This window comes from Lepidochelys olivacea (genome assembly GCF_965140295.1).
Source record: "Lepidochelys olivacea isolate rLepOli2 genome assembly, chromosome: 1".
In the NCBI taxonomy this organism is placed as follows: Eukaryota; Metazoa; Chordata; order Testudines; family Cheloniidae; genus Lepidochelys; species Lepidochelys olivacea.
In genome coordinates, this window is record NC_140411.1 from 52,111,545 (window position 1) to 52,129,328 (window position 17,784).

At 40.1% G+C, this 17,784-nt stretch overlaps 1 protein-coding gene across 2 annotated transcripts in view; it reads left to right on the top strand.

The window, feature by feature from the left end:
- NBEA (neurobeachin) overlaps positions 1–17,784 on the top strand; it is an 867,588-nt gene that overhangs the window by 440,374 nt on the left and 409,430 nt on the right. For both annotated transcript variants that reach the window (XM_084617023.1, XM_084617024.1), the window contains one exon: positions 2,978–3,039. In XM_084617023.1, coding sequence (XP_084473149.1) covers positions 2,978–3,039 — 62 coding nt within the window. The remainder of the gene's footprint in view (positions 1–2,977; positions 3,040–17,784) is intronic.

The window sequence follows — 17,784 nt, forward strand, 5'->3', positions numbered from 1 at the left end:
TGATTATCTGTTCTGTTCATTCCCTCTGGAATACCTGGCAGTGGCCACTATCGGAAGACAGGATGCTGGGCTAGATGGACCTTTGGTCTGACCCAGTATGGCCGCTTTTATGTTCTTATGTTAAAACCAGACAAGTGGCCTTCCTATTCAGTAGGCAGAGGCTCTTTGCATCACTGCACTCCCTGCCCCCCCCCCCAACACACACACTCCACACACACTCAGGCTTCCTGTGAGCTGCCTTCCCTCCTCACCTGTTTTCATGTGTAAATGGTTAAATATTTACAATTTGTAATTTGTTAAATAACTTCCTTTTTTCTGTCTGAGAGATAAGTCATTCAGGGTGTCAACATTTTAAAATGTAGTGGAATGAGATGGGTGGGAACAGCATTATGATGAAAGGTGTTTAATAGCTGTCATCAACTGCCTTTGATCTATAGACAATTACAGACCTGATTGGTGTGCTAACCAGATGTCAGAGGCTCTGTGTCCTTCAGTTCCTCAGTCTGTTTTTTTTTTTTTCCCCTCACCCAAATCAATAGGGTTCTACCTGAAATTTTGGAATTGATCAGACACAGTGTTCCAAAGTTATCATATTACATCCAGACAAACAGATAAATGCTATGAAGTAGAGTGTGGGGCCTCGCTTCACTAAGCCAATAATAATACAAGGAAGATTTTTCAAAGTTTGATAAATTATGGTAACTTTTTATATTACAAATAGCTACATTTGCTCTAATATGGATTGTAAGTTCCTTTAGGCAGGTATTTTGTTGTGTGCACACTGCCTAATACAAAAGGACCCTGATACTAAATTATTAGCATAATAGAAATAATGAAGAATAATTTTGTCTTTCTGTCAGATGGAGTCTTGTTCAACTTTTGTTCCATACACCAAACTGTCTATGTCAGTGAGAGCTCTGCACATGACTTAACTACTATAAAATGCCTTTGGACTTCAGACATTTCTAATGTTATGAAACAAACAGAAAAATGTGCATTGGGCATATTTGTGCTGTGTACAAAATATTTTCCACATAGTTCACTCTGTTTATTTTTGAAAATGTATCAAAGGTATACAGAGGAAGACCTAGCTACTTATCTAATGTAGTTATCTTGTCTTTATTCTACTCAGTTGTATGTGATGACTGGAAACATTTGTTCTCTTTTTAAAGGATTAATTAATAGTTCAAGAAGTAATTTTTGAGAAAATTACTTTAACAGGAATTATTTTTTTATAAATTATTTTGCCTAAATCGCACACTGAAAGACAAATGTTTTAATTTTGAAAGGAAATATGTATGTGGGGCAGAAACAGAATTTTGAATTCCAGTGAACCTAAGGTGGATTTATATAGGTGCAAACAGTACATTCTGTCTTGAAATACTTAGATTATCCATGCTAATTGTGTTGATTTAGCTGTATAGTTTGGTCATCCTCTTTAGTTTTTCTTTGTCAGGTTTCAAATAGTTGAGGTAGCCTGCAGGTGAAAAGTGTCCCATTAATTTTTTTTGATCCTCTAGCACTTGAGCATAAGAATAGCTGATCAATTACAGCAATTGTCTCCCTAAATGAGCTTTTCACATCTACATCTTATTTCATTAGTTAACTGTCTGCTCATAGAACTGATAAAATGGAATACTAGTGGCTTCTTACAGCTTGTTCTGTCTTACAGTACAATAAGGATGGGGTTGTTAGCTAAGTGGGCACAAAAGAGTATTTATCCACTACCTGCAATAAATATACATGTTATTGTGTAGGAGTACTTTTGTCTTGAATGGCTGTTTGTTGAAACCTACTTAAAACAAATCCATTTGCTTTTCAACTTTCCATTTAGTAACTAGTGCTATGAAGAAACTTTTTCTATATTTGACATTTTTATTCAACATCCTAGGAAGCGTGTCTATGTCCCAAACTACTAAAATGAATGTATATCCTATTTAATTTTGAAATTTGAAACTACCATATTTAAAATCAACAAAATAATTTTGCCTTTCTCCTATTGTATTTTTGCCTATTGTATTTCAAATGAATCAATCCACTATTTAAAATGTATCTTTTACATGCAAAGATGTGACATTGATTCTCTCTCCAAAAGGAAATCTACAGTTCTGAAGCTGCAAATAAATATGAACACATTATATTGTAATAATTATTCAGAGTTAAGTATAAAGTTCTGTATATTTAACTATGCTCATGTTGCTTTAATTTATAAATGATTGATCTAAGAATTACAGATGACAAAATTCATTCATCATTCTAAGTGTTGATTTTATTTTTACTGACACTGTAACTAAGAAAATTTATTTCTCTTTTACATCTTCAACCCATATTTTGGGGGAAACAAAGTAACGTTTATATTAAGACATTTTAGTGGAAGCCTGTAGTTAATTGTATTATTTCAGAAGCACATTAAACAAATGACAGCTATTATGGCAATCATATTTTCCTTAACTATACCTTTTATATTTTCAGCTACATGAAGGGGAATTTTCCAAAAGAAAATCTAACTAGTTACTAAACAAGGGTCTGATCCTGCAAAGACAAGAGTATGTGACTAAAGTTATTCATATGCATAAGTCTATGTAGGTTCAGACCTCCAAAGATTGTTGTGGTATATTCACAATGTATTTCTCTATGAAGTTTTCTTGGGTAAGATTGCCTTCTACTGTACTAGTCACTGAAATGCACTAACCCTCAAAAAAAATTATTTTAAATAGAAAATATGATTAAATAAAAACCTATGACCTACATATGACAATGATGATTCTAAACAGTTGTGTGCTCCTTTCTGTACATTTATGTATACCTGAATCAAAAGTTCTTAAGGCCATTTTCACTTCAAACTTGTTTCAGTAAATTGGAATGATTGGTTTTAAGGAAACAAATTCAGTTTTATAGAATGTATGAAACCACAGAGTTTTGACAACTTAATATAAGTAACCTTTTTAATTCACTTTTGATTGTTTGTTTACTGCAGGCCTTGTTTGCATGAAGTCGAGTACTTCTGTGGTTGAACTTGTTATGCTGCTTTGTTCACAGGTAAGACTTTTTTTGGCTTTAATTGTATTAGTTTCTTCACACAGTGACATATTACTAAATTTTGAGTTCGTTGTTCTCGCTTATTTTTTTCTTTTCATTCTTTCTATTTGAATACAATGCAAATACAAATGTCATTTCTCACACATTTCTGTACAGTGTAATTTCTTGGTACATGTTGTAGAGCAGCAGTACATTCATATTGACATGCAAACTAATCTTTTCTAAATAGTTATGTGTAAAATATATATGCATATACATGATATACTTTATCCTGTTATGCAGAATTTTTGGTCATAATTTCACATTAAATTTTTATCTTCCTGAATTAGCTATTTTTAAAACGTTATTATGTAGTGACATTAACTTTTACCTCTAGGATATATGACATAAGTTATTGCACATTTAATGTAAGCTTTCGGTCAGTATTTAAAAAGCTGGGTAAAATGGCTATTAATGATCCCTCAGATGTTTGGATCTTTTTTATTTTCCATTTTTCCAATATCATACATTCAAATTATTCAACATAATTAAGTGTTTCTGTGAGAAATCTAAAAAGATGAAAAATTTGAGAATACAAAATCATTAAAAATATTTTTAAATTGAAGAACTTCTTTAAAATGTGTTACTGGCTAGATTTCATACATACCTGTCATCTTGTAAAAGGTAGTTGTATTAAAGAATCAACAAATATTCTTTGGTTTCATTTATTTTCTACAGCAAATATGTATGACCCTGTTAGATCCCCAATCCCAAAACAGCTTCTAAATTTTCTCCAAAGCTTTAATTTCATATTATTTAACAAACACACACACACAAAAATGCCTAAATAACAATTAAATGTATACAGAGTAGTGTGTAAATGAGGTGCCTATATAGATACATACACACACACGCACACCCCATTACTAAGCTTGTACTTGCTTTTAGTTTGTATTGTAGAATCCACTGTGCATATTTGAAATATGCCCAAACAATGAGTATTTAGTGACAGCTTAAGTGAAGACTGGTCAAAAGTACAGAGAGCTGAAAATTAGTAATATTTACAATTGAATGTAGCTGCTTTTTTTCCAACTTACCTGCTGTTTGCCAGTCCGTAGGTTACATTTCTTCGAGCCTGTACCCATAAGGAAATCATTAGATCCTGTTTTTCTTTTAGCCAAGATGGATATTGGTTAGGGAGAAGTTAAAGAAAAATACATCACTGGCAGGAATCCTCAGTGGGGTTTGAACTTCAAACCTTCTCCTGCAGGGCACTTGAAAAATTTGTTACCTAATGCTTAAGTCCTGGGTTCAAGGGAAATTCCAAAAGATCCATTAAGGCCTTTGAGTTTCATGTCATGCTGCTTTTTTTTAACAGCTTTTGAAGCCTTTACTTGAGGGAAGGAATAACTTACAATGCCTTCTCCCTTAGTCTTTGGTTTTACTGCAAATCACAGGAATAAAGTGGAATGTAGCATTAGGGTCTAGTGTCTTTGATGGCCTCATCATCTAATCATAGGTTTAACATTACTCATTTGCTGGCTCCAGGAATTCCTGCCATTAAGGGCCCTGGAGATGAAACTTTGCCTCAAATATTGATTGAAAGGAAGAGTGAGAAATTTAAGCTCTTTCTGCAATGCTTTTTCTTTAGACTTCTTAGTGAAGCTATTAACAAATGTAGCTAAATCAATTTGATATTTTATGCATTTTAGAAAAGTTATTTAATGATTCAAAATGTATAACTGTCCAGTTTTCAAAGGTGAAAAAAGCGTGTACACAGATTTTTAAAAAATAGAATTATTTATTCAGTTTCTATTTTACCAAGAATTTTAATGTTTTTTGTATAAACAAGCTTTCCTCTCTCTACCCAATCACCCACATAAAGAAGAATTTTTACTGTGTCCCCCAAATCTGACATTTCGTAGCATTTAAGGATTCTTCCATTTGCATCCTATTAAGAAGGTTTAGAACCCCATTGTCACTAGGAAATTCAGAGATGGCTGTTGTAACATTACATTGTTTCCTTCTATATTGTTGCCTTCTGACAGAATGGCATGAAATGTTCCTATAGGAATTGAGCAGGGGGTTGGACTAGATGACCTTATGGGGTCCCTTCCAACCCTGATATTCTATGATTCTATGATCAACAGTGGGTTCTAATGTAGTGGTACAACTCTTCTCCCCTCTTTTTTATCAAGCCTGAGTATACTACTACTAAAATGAATCTAACCAGAACGTTGTATGACATCAAGTAGTGCCACCAAGCCACCAGACCTGCAGTCCCAATATTTTATATAAAGTAATTTTATAGACTTTCTGTTCTGTTTAATTTTAAAACTAGCTGTCAAAAAGGTCAATACTAAATAAATATTCAAGAATTTGAACATGAAGAAAATAGTTGAAAATATTGGCTAAGAGGAGAGAGACTTTGAGAAACTACATATAGGGAGATAGTGTGGTTTTCTGTGTATGCCACAAAACCGGGAGTCAGGAGACTTGGGTTCAGTTCTTAATGCTGCCACTGATTTTTATATAAAATGGGGATAATGGTACCTGCCCTTCTCCATAAGATTATTTGAGAAATACAGATTGGAAGTACTATATGTTTTGTGTGTTCTTTAAATATTTGTGTTGTAACTACGGCTTTTTTGATAACATGAGCAAATCTTTATTTAAAATGGGTGTTCAAAATGTATTACATTCTCCAGATTACTTGTAGAAGTTTGCCTTGTGTATTTTTGTCTTTCAAAAGACAGATGATCTAGAAACCTTTGAAAAGTAAGATTTTGTTTGCCTAGAACAGGGTAACTTTAGACATCGAAAAAGGAAAGGGAAATGCAAAGTTTGTTTTCCTTTCATTTGCTACAGCAAATTAGATGCTTTTATGCTCTTTATGTTAGAAATTCCATGTTAACGACTACAGATTAGCGAGGATGTCAGAATTTTTTTTCTTATCTGAGCTCCTGAATAAACTTAACATTGCCAGTGGCTCACGTCCAAGGTATGGTCTAAATTTACATGAAATATCACATTACAAATGTCTGAAGGTACATGTCATGGATAATTCATTTCATATGGGTAGCCTTTTAGACTCTGAAGGATATGCAATCAAGTCCATTCCCCCAAAGGAATTCTGAGTCTCTGTGAAAAATACATTTTAAGCTTTAAGGAACTTCTGTAGCTATAGTGCATCATTTGGTTTTAAGAATTGTTTTCTATTCTCTGTATTTTTGGTATATCTTTCCGTATTTTTTTTCTTTTAACCAACCATAACAACACCCATTTTATTAGACTAAAACTAAATTAATTTTAGGTTTATTTTCTTTTTATATTTACATAGAACAAAAATGGTTCTTCAAATACTTAAAATATTTTTTTCTGGAAAATTGGTAATATGTAATGACTTGCATGTTGTATAAAGCAGGCATCCTCATCCTGGATGCAGTATATTTTCACATAAAAATGATGAAGATGTGTTATTTTTGACAAGATCTGTGCTTGATTATAGTCTTTGTTCCCCATTGCTTAGTACTCTATGTCACAGCTGTGATGCTGCCTTGAGTGGCAGATTTCTCAAACCATACAATTTTTTTAAAAAGTGCTTTACATTAGTTTTTTTCATTATATTTTCTTCTTTGATATGTAGCAGATATAGATTTCAATATTTTTTTCCAATCTTTTTGCAATACTACAATAGCTTCTAATTATTTCCAGATTTCTTTTAAAGTTTCCCTTCTTCAGAGGTACAGCTTCTGCATAAATTGAGTGATTTTATCCCATAGGATTCTTCAAGTTTTTATAATAAAGCCTTATCAGATATCACTTACATTTTTCTGTACCTTATCTGTCAACAAGAGAGGTTTATTTTCTTAAATACTAAGACATTTTTTATTTAAAATACATTACTAGTTCACCTGCTTTAAAAGTATAAAGTAACAAATTGAAATTCTTAATAGCTAACAAACTTCAATGCTTGGCAGTTTTGAAGTTATGTTTCATTTATTCTTCTGATTAACTAAAAGGGATTTTCCCCACTATGCTTTAAGTTTAATCAGGATCATAACCCAAGGGTCTGCAAAGGATGCATTTTAAGAGTGAGTAGTGTTGCAAGGAAAAGATCTGTTCCTGATTCCTTTTCTTAAGGAAAGACTTGGATTTTAGACATTACACATTGCATACAAGATCTCCCAAGAGACGCCACCTGGAGAATTATGAGGGAAATTTCACATTTAATGAACAAAAATGATTGATTTACTTACAATTAACAAATAAAACGTCTTATGAGACTCTCATAGAGATAACATTTCAAAACTTCAATCTTGCAGTTCAGGTGTAAATAGGTTTTGAAAATAGTTTCTTTGAGAAGCTGTGGAACTGTAAATGGTTTACAAAAATGAAATTGTGCTAGATTACTTTGATAGCGTTAGAGAGAGAATTACAGAATTAGTGGACAAATTAAACATAGTAGATGCAAACACTGGAGTGAATGTACAGTAAAGCAGATATGAGCTTTGCAGTTTATTATGGTATCAAAAGTCCAAAATAATATTGGGCAATGTACACAAAGTGGATTGGAGAATTTCTAGCCACTCTCTATCACTATGGTGAGATTTCACTTAGAATACTATGTTTATTTGTAGTCACTTTAACACTAAAAGATGTAGGAAGGTTGGAAGAAATGTATATAAAAACAACAAAGAATCTTTAGGAAGAATGACTGATGTAGGGCTTTGGCTATTCAAAAAAGTTGCATTGGTTTTATTATGGTTCAGTTAAACTGATTTAGTTAAATGGTGCAAATCCTGATGTGGACACACTTATTTCAGTTTGAGTGGTTTATTTTTTGGTTTAGCTTAAGTCAATTAGGCCATGTCTACACTACGAAATTAGGTCGAATTTATAAAAGTCGGTTTTGTAGAAAGTGTTTTTTATACACTCGATTGTGTGTATCCCCACACAAATGCTCTAAGTGCATTCAGTTGGCATTTGGTCAACGGAGTGCATCCACAGTACCGAGGCAACTGTCAACTTTTGGAGCGTTGCACTATGGGTAGCTATCCCACAGTTCCCGCAGTCTCTGCCGCCCATTTGAATTCTGGGTAGAAATCCCAATGCCTGATGGGGCAAAAACATTGTCGCGGGTGGTTCTGGGTACATATTGTCAAGCCCCACCTTCCCTCCCTCCCTCTGTGAAAGCAACGGCAGACAATCGTTTTGCACCTTTTTTCCTGGGTTACCTGTGCAGATGCCATACCACGGCAAGCATGGAGCCAGCTCAGCTCACCATCACCGTATGTCTCCTGGGTGCTGGCAGATGCGGTACTGCGTTGCTACACAGCAGCAGCTCATTGCCTTTGGCAGCAGACAGTGCAGTGTGACTGGTAGTTATCATCACTGTTCTCCAGGGCGCTCTTTTAGCCGAGCTCTTTTAGCTCTTTTTGACCTCAGTGAGGTCAGGCAGGGACTTGGGCAAACATGGGAGTGACTCAGCCGGGTCATTTCCCTTTTAAGTTTCGTCTCATGGCGATTCAGTCCTGCCGGCAGTCCTACTGCGCCATCTTCTAATGAGCAGCCAGGAGATGACAATGGCCAGCAGTCATACTGCGCCATCTTCTGCCGAGCACCCAGGAGATGACGATGGCCAGTAGTTGTACTGCAGCATCTGCTGCCAGCAAGATGTATAAAGATAGATGAAGTGGATCAAAGCAAGAAATAGACCAGATTTGTGTTGTGTTCATTTTCTCCTCCCTTCCTCCCTCCCTCCGTGAAATCAACAGCCTGCTAAACCCAGGGTTTTGAGTTCTATCCTTGAGGGGGCCATTCTGTTTCTTCTTGATGCAAAGCCGCCCCCTCTGTTGATTTTAATTCCCTGTAAGCCAACCCTGTAAGCCATGTTGTCAGTTGCCCCTCCCTCCATCAGGGCAATGGCAGACAATCATTTCGCGCCCTTTTCCCTGGATTGCCCCAGCAGACGCCATAGCACGGCAAGCATGGAGCCCGTTCAGCTCACCACAGCAGTTATGACCATTGTAAACACCTCACACATTATCGTGCAGTTTATGCAGAACCAGCACCTGAAAAATTAGGCGAGGAGGCGACGGCAGCGCGGTGATGAGGACATGAACACAGATTTCTATTTGGAGATTTGGAGATTATGGTGTTACTGGGGCAGGCGCATGCCATGGAACGCCAATTCTGGGCCTGAGAAACAAGCACAGAGTGGTGGGACCGCATAGTGTTGCAGGTCTGGGATGATTCCCAGTGGCTCCGAAACTTTCACATGCGTAAGGGCACTTTTATGGAACTTTGTGACTTGCTTTCCACTGCCCTGAAGTGCAAGATTACCAAGATGAGAGCAGCCTTCACAGTTGAGAAGCAAGTGGCAATAGCCCTATGGAAGCTTGCGTGGCCAGACAGCTACCGGTCAGTCAGGAATCAATTTGGAGTGGGCAAATCTACTGTGGGAGTTGTTGTGATGCAAGTAGCCAATGCAATCATTGACCTGCTGCTATCAAAGGTAGCGACTCTGAGAAATGTGCAGCTCAGACTAGATGGCTTTGCTGCAATGGGATTCCCTAACTGTGGTGGGGCTATAGACAGAACCCATATCCCTATCTTGGGACCAGACCACCAGGGCATCCAGTACATAAACCACAAGGGGTACTTTTCAATGGTGCTGCAAGCACTGGTGGATCACAAGAGACGTTTCACCAACATCAACGTGGGGTGGCTGGGAAAGATTCATGACGCTCACGTTTGTAGGGACTCTGGTCTGTTTAAATGGCTGCAGGAAGCGATTTACTTCCCAGACCAGAAAATAACTGTTGGGGATGTTGAAATGCCTATAGTTATCCTTGGGGACCCAGCCTATCCTTTAATGCCCTGGCTCATGAAGCCGTACACAGGCACCCTGGACAGTAGTAAGGAGCTGTTCAGCTATAGGCTAAGCAAGTGCAGAATGGTGGTAGAGTGTGCCGTTTGGACATTTAAAGGGTCGCCGGTGCAGTTTACTGACTCGCTCAGACCTCAGCAAAACCAATATTCCCATTGTTATTGCTGCTTGCTGTGTGCTCCACAATCTCTGTGAGAATAAGGGGGAGATGTTTATGGCGGTGTGGGAGGTTGAGGCAAATCGCCTGCCCGCTGAATACGTGCAGCCAGACACAAGGGCGATTAGAAGAGTACAGCAGGGCGTGCTGCGCATCAGAGAAGCTTTGAAAACCAGCCAGGGTACTGTGTGACACTTCTGTTTGTTTCTCCTTGATGAAAACCCGCCCCCTCGGTTGCTTTTAAATTCCCTGTAAGCCACCTGCCCTCCCCCCTTCGATCACAGCTTGCTTGCCAAGGAAATAAAGTCACTATCATTTAAAAGCATGTATTCTTTATTAATTGATTATAAAAATAGGAAGATAACTCACAAGGTAGCCTGGGTGGGGTGTGGGAGGAGGGTAGGAGGGAAGGAAAAGGCCACTTTAAAACTTCTTGAATGACAGCCTTCTGTTGTTTGGGCTATCCACTGAGGGGGAGTGGTTGGATGCCCGGAGTCTCCCCTCTCCCTCCCCGCTGTGTTCTTGGGCTTCTGGGTGAGGAGGCTATGGAACTTGGGGAGGAGAGAGGGCGGTTAAACAGGGGCTGCAGCGGCAGTCTGTGATCCTGCTGCCATTCATGAACCTCCACCAGACACCGGAGCATGTCCGTTTGATCCTGCAGTAGCCCCAGCATTGCCTCATGCCTCCTCTGATCTTCCTGTCGCCACCTCTCCTCACATTCATCGGCAACTTTCCTGTACTCTGCTATTGTGTCCCTCCACACATTCTGCTGAGCTCTGTCAGTGCCAGACGACTGCATGAGCTCAGAGAACATTTCATCGTGCGTGCGTTTTTTTCACCGCCTTATCTGAGATAGCCTTTGGGACGGAGGAGGGAGGCTTGAAACGTTTGCAGTTGCTGGAGGAAAAAAAGGGAGTAAAGTATTTTAAAAGATACATTTAACAGAACAATGGCTATACGCTTTCACGGTGAACAACACTATTCACATTACATAGCACATGTGATTTTGGTACAAGGTCGCATTTTGCATCTTCTATTGAGTGCCTGCGGCATTGGTGTTAGAGATCACACACGCAGTGCCGGACAACAGAATTCGGCTTGCAGGCGGCCATGGTAAGCCATAGTCTTTCAGCTTCTGCAACCTTCATAACAGCAGTGCCTTCCTCTCCCATACTAAGCAAAGCACGTTGAGTTGGCCATTTAGTGCTGTGGTTTTCCTGTTAATGTGCAGCAGCAGAAACCAAACTAGCCCCCCCTCCTCCCCGCATCCAATTCTCTGGGATGATTGCTTTACCCTTCCCCCCACCGCGTGGTTGGTATCCGGGAAGAGAGATAAAGAATGGATGTTGCTTGAATGCCAGCAAACACCGGGATGCTATATGCTGCCAGGCTTTTTTATGCAATCATACCAGATTACTTGCTACTATCATGGCATGGTAAAGTGTCCTACCATGGAGGACGGAATAAGGCTGCTCTCCCCAGAAACCTTCTGCAAAGGCTTTTAGAATGCCTCTAGGAGAGCTTCATGGACATGTCCCTGGAGGATTTCCGCTCCATCCTCAGACATGTTAACAGACTTTTCCAGTAGCTGTACTGGCCACGAATGCATCCCAAGTCCTCAGGGCTACTTAATCATTAAAAAACGCTTGCTTTTATAACATGTATTATTTAAAAAGGTACACTCACCAGAGGCCCTTTCTCTGGCTTGGTTGGGTTGGAAGGGTATTTCAGTCAGGGTGATAAAAAGATCCTGGTTGTTGGGGAGAATGGTGTGCTGGGTGCTCTCCTCAAGCTCATCCTCCTCCTCCTCCTCCTCCTCATCTTCCCCATCCACAAAATCCTCAGGCATGGCGGAGAGTACCCCATCATCGAAGTCCATGGACAGGGGTGGGGTAGTGGCGGTGTCTCCCCCCCCCCCCGAGAATTGCATGCAGCTCAGCGTAGAAGCAGCATGTCTGGGGCTCTGTCCCAGAGTGTCCATTTGATTCTTTGGTTTTCTGGTACGCTTGTCTGAGCGACTTAAGTTTCACGCGACACTGTGTTGTGTTCCTGCTGTAGCCTCTGTCCCTCATGGCCTCAGAGATTTTTTGAAATGTTTTGGCATTTTGTCTTTTGGAACATAGTTCTGATAGCACGGATTCCTCTCCCCATACTTCAATCAGATCCAGTACCTCCCGTTAGGTCCATGCTGGAGCTCTTTTTTGAATCTGGGACTGCATGGTCACCTGTGCTGATAAGCTCGCCTGGCCAAACAGGAAATGAGATTTAAAAGTTCCCGGGGCTTTTCCTGTACACCTGGCCAGTGCATCCGAGTTCAGAGTGCTGTCCAGAGAGGTCACAACGGTACACTGTGGGATAGTTCCCGGAGGGCAATACCTTCGAATTGCATCCACGCTAACCCTAATTTGAAATGGCGATGTTGATTTCAGTGCTAATCTCCTCATTGGGGAGGAGTACAGAAATCGGTTTTAAGAGCCCTTTATGTCGAAAAAAATGGCTTCGTTGTGTGGACAGGTGTAGGGTTAATTCAATTTAACGCTGCTAAATTTGACGTAAACTTGTAGTGTAGACCAGGCCTCAGAAACAGGTTTAGGATAAACCCTGGTAAGCCACTCTTAAAGCAAAATTAGAGTGCCCACATAGGTATTTGCATTCTATATCAATTTAAAAACAGAATTAAATTGGTGCAACTTTCTGATCTAGATAAACCCTTATATGAAGTAACTCCAGACTTTTAAACACTTAAACATGTGATTAATTACAGCATGTGACAGTCCTGCAAACATTTAGATGTGTTTCACTTTAAGCACATGAGTAATCCCGTTGACTTCAAATCAAACACATGCGTAAGTGTTTGCAGGATTCAATTTAAATGTGTATAATTTGGACAGGACTGTAACATGAAAACCATTTGGAAATATTTGAAGCATGTAAACATCAAGGAAGGGAGAGGAATTTGTTTGGCATTCTACAAGGGGAAATAGTTGAAGCTAATGGTTTGTAATTAAGAATCTATACATTTAGGCTGCTGTATATAAGGATGATCCTCCTAATAGTGACATCTGTTAGACTGCAGTGTTCTTTCAAAATAAGCAATCCATTTTTATTATTTATTTATTTGCTCTATAGTCTGTACAAAGGCGTGCCTGTCCTTTACTCTTTGTGCTCCTTAAGGCATTTTAAAGGTTCAGTTGTACAAGTAGAATATTCTAGGAAGTCACAAATATAACTTTGACTATGGATCTTGGCATCTTTGTTGTCTCCGAAGTGCAAGGTGTATCGGCTCCTCATAAACTATTTGACAACCTCCAGTTACTACAAACAACCTGAGTTGTTACTGCACAACTCTTTCAATCACAGCCTGACCTGCTACAGGTCCTGGTTTTCCAAGGGGTCCCTTAGGAATGGTTCTCCCGTTACAAGTCCTTCTTTCCTGAGGAACTGGAACACCAAGGTGGGTGCAAAATCCAAACTCAGGGATTTCCTTATAAGGGTATCAAGGTCCTTGAAGGGGTGTGTTCGAGTGGACAAACGCTACAGTGGACCAGAACAGGCAGAGACTGAAGCTGGGGCCCTCTGCAATATTAAGCCTGACACGAATAAAAAAGTAAAGCCACCCCCAGAGCCAGACTGCCTTAGTAGAGAGCTGTTGGGTCTGCAAAAGCTTTAAGTAGGGACTAATTTTATTTATTTTAAATGGAAGTGTTAGACATCATCTGAGCCTGGCCCTTATTACTGCTAATGACACCAAACAGAAAGATTATACTTGGAGTGGGGATGTGGGAGGTAACCAGTGTAGGAACCCTTTGAGACAATTTCTCTCACCTATGTTTCCTGAGAGGACGGAGCTCAAATCCTGTGATGTGCCCAGGGGAAAAATGCTGGACTAGTCTCAGCTCAGTAGGGCAGTTAAGATGGGTTAGTAGAGCAGAGGGGGATAGATGGTTGTAGTTCAGTTTTCAGGTTCTGGATCAGCCCTGAAATTGGTGGAGGACAAACTATAAAAGCAAGAGGCTGGTTTATGACACCAGAAAGAGTTAGGGGAGGAGCTGGAAGAGAAGAGAAGTGCAAGAACTTGCTTTGGGACCTCATTTGAAAGTAAGTAGAGGGAGAGGAGGGTATGGGCCAGATTCAGATCATGTCTTGGTCTCACATTTAAAATAAATAAATGAGCCACTGTTTAAATCTTATCCACCCTTCGGGTTTAGGATCTCAAAATATATATACCCTGGTGACTTTTATAGGTGTTTATTCCCTACTTGACAACACTGAGGAATTCTTGGGAATAGGAAACCACATATACTTTTTATTTGGAAAAGCGCAATAGATACCTATTTACATAATACAATGAAGTTAGCAAAATCCCAGCAGTGTTGTGGAGGGAATGGTCGACTCCAAAGTCCCAGTTATTAATTGCCCCCAGCTTAATGAGGCCTAAAACTGTTGTTCACAAATTAGTTCTCACCCATCTAAACCTCTGTCATGAATCCAGTTAGAATCCATCTAGGAAGAGGCTTCCCTTAACCTGTCTGCTGCAGTCCAGCAGTGTCCTCACTAACAGGTCTTGCCCCACTGCACCAGAACCAGGCAGTCACAGATCAAAGTCAGCTCACCTAGCTCAGCTGCTGCACAGTTCTGATTCAACAAAGTCATCTCCGCATAGGGTCCAGAATATTTGGATAGGAAACCCAAAACAAGGCAAAGTCTGTACAGAATGTTTGGTCGCTGTGGCAGAATTTCTGGTTTGTTAGTTGAATTTGGGCTCACTACCCAATGTTCACAACCTGTTTTGTCAGGATGACACGCTTTCCCCAGATTATATCTTTCACAGTCTCTCATCCATACATAACTATATTTACATGCACTATTTAATATTTCCAAAACAAGATCACAAACTCCAAAACAATAAAGCATAGTGCACTGTACAGATCAGCACTGGATTGAATTATAGTATGTAAATTAATCATAGAATCATAGAATATCAGGGTTGGAAGGGACCTCAGGAGGTCATCTAGTCCAACCCCCTGCTCAAAGCAGGACCAATCCCCAATTAAATCATCCCAGCCAGGGCTTTCTCAAGCCTGACCTTAAAAACTTCTAAGAAAGGAGATTCTACCACCTGCCTAGGTAACGCATTCCAGTGTTTCACCACCCTCCTAGTGAAAAAGTTTTTCCTAATATCCAACCTAAACCTCCCCCACTGCAACTTGAGACCATTACTCCTTGTCCTGTCCTCTTCTACCACTGAGAATAGTCTAGATCCATCCTCTCTGGAACCACCTCTCAGGTAGTTGAAAGCAGCTATCAAATCCCCCCTCATTCTTCTCTTCTGCAGGCTAAACAATCCCAGTTCCCTCAGCCTCTCCTCATAAGTCATGTGTTCCAGACCCCTAATCATTTTTGTTGCCCTTCGCTGGACTCTCTCCAATTTATCCACATCCTTCTTGTAGTGTGGGGCCCAAAACTGGACACTGTACTCCGGATGAGGCCTCACCAATGTCGAATAGAGGGGGACGATCACGTCCCTCGATCTGCTCGCTATGCCCCTACTTATACATCCCAAAATGCCATTGGCCTTCTTGGCAACAAGGGCACACTGCTGACTCATATCCAGCTTCTCGTCCACTGTCACCCCTAGGTTCTTTTCCGCAGAACTGCTGCCTAGCCATTCGGTCCCTAGTCTGTAGCAGTGCATTTTGTTCTTCCGTCCTAAGTGCAGGACCCTGCACTTCTCCTTATTGAACCTCATCAGATTTCTTTTGGCCCAATCCTCCAATTTGTCTAGGTCCCTCTGTATCCTATCCCTGCCCTCCAGCGTATCTACCACTCCTCCTAGTTTAGTATCATCCGCAAATTTGCTGAGAGTGCAATCCACACCATCCTCCAGATCATTTATGAAGATATTGAACAAAACCGACCCCTGGGGCACTCCACTTGACACTGGCTGCCAACTAGACATGGAGCCATTGATCACTACCCGTTGAGCCCGACAGTCTAGCCAACTTTCTACCCACCTTATAGTGCATTCATCTAGCCCATACTACTTTAACTTGCTGACAAGAATACTGTGGGAGAGTATTTAATCTTGACAGAGCTAGCTCTTCCCATCTATAGAGGAAGTAAAGAGCTTCTTTTCCCTTTGAGCCTTTTATCTCTCTCAGGCTTACACGAGTGCCTGTGCCTTGCACTCTGAAATTCAGGATCCTCTGGCAAGAGCCATTTGCCTGGTCTCCCAACCGCAAGCAAGAGAAGTGGGACTTTACTCCCATTAAATCCTTATTCATGGTGGGAATGTCTTCTGGCCCATCCTCGACCTCCATATCCTGACCATCTGCCTCTGTTAATGTAAGTTTCAGAGTTTATTCATTTCTTCATGCTGGCCAATTTCCTTTGCTAGATTGTTCTGTGGAACACCTGCCTGTATATCCCCACACCCATGGTACTGTCAATTTCTCTGATTTGCCCTCAGTGATCAGCACTCTCTTGTCTTTGGTGCCTCATTCATACCTAGGTCTTCATGAAGATCCTGGTTGTTCCAGGGGCCAGTTTTTATCTGGAAGTGATATACCTCTATGCCTATCTCAATGACATCCTGATCTGGGCATCCTCTGTGCTCCTACCAGACCAGTCATAAAAGAGAAAACTATAGTACCTTCTATCCCCTCACTTCATAATCTGTCAAGATATTTCTCACTGACTGCCCTATCAGGACATTTGTATTTGTGAATGGTCTTAGATACCAGAGTGGCAAAGGCTTATACTGGATATATCCTGCAAAGACCTTGTAGGTAAGAAACAGTTATGTGGTACATCCTGAAGAGTGGAGAGAGCTAGCTGATTCCAGGAGGACAGAATGCATGGAGTCGTGTCTATTAGCTCTCACCCTCCACCTTACAAGTGTAGTCTGCTACACCTCAGAAAATCCTGACTTACAAAGGTTAATATAAATTTTTCAGACGTGTAAACCAGATAAAATCTTGAAATTGTGGAGATGCACTAATCGTTCCATAGTGGATATTGGGGTTAATAATCTATCATTTAAATTTGTCAATTTTTGCAGAGTATAATTGCAGACTCCATGACAAATGGCTTTCTGTGCTTCAAAGGGAGACAGAAAAAGGTGAACATAAGTTTCTCTGCAGGTCAAGGAGATAAAAGGCAGCTGAAGCCTTAGTCTCCCCAGACTGTACCCACCATGATGGCATCTTTGTGCCATCTATAAAAAGCCTCACTTGGAAAATGAGATTCATACAGATTTTGCTTCAAAAGTTCCTAACACTCTTTCATTGCCGTGATTTACCTAATATCCCAAGAGGTCCCCAAATTTGCTGGTTGCCTTCCAGGAGCATGTTGCCAGTCATTCTGGAACTCATTCATTATGAGAGTAGGCAAGTACAAGGAGGCGTCTTTGATAAGAGTCCTAAAATTGGCTTAAAATTTATGTGGAGGACTAGCCCACATGTAACCTCATGTCTTTTCTTCTCGCTCATCAGCAGTTAGCTGCAGAACCTGGAAAAATAATTTCTCAGGTCCATATTTTCTATCTGATGTCTACCCTAACAGTAGGAATGAGTGTGTGGGGAGGGGATGAAGGAGGGTAAAGGTAATGGTAATAGAAGTAATGGGAGGGAGTTGGAGTGTTTAGATCCTAATCCTCACTCTGATCAGTGTTGGCAAGTTTGTTTAGGCTTCATTCCCTCTCCAGATCCATTCTTTC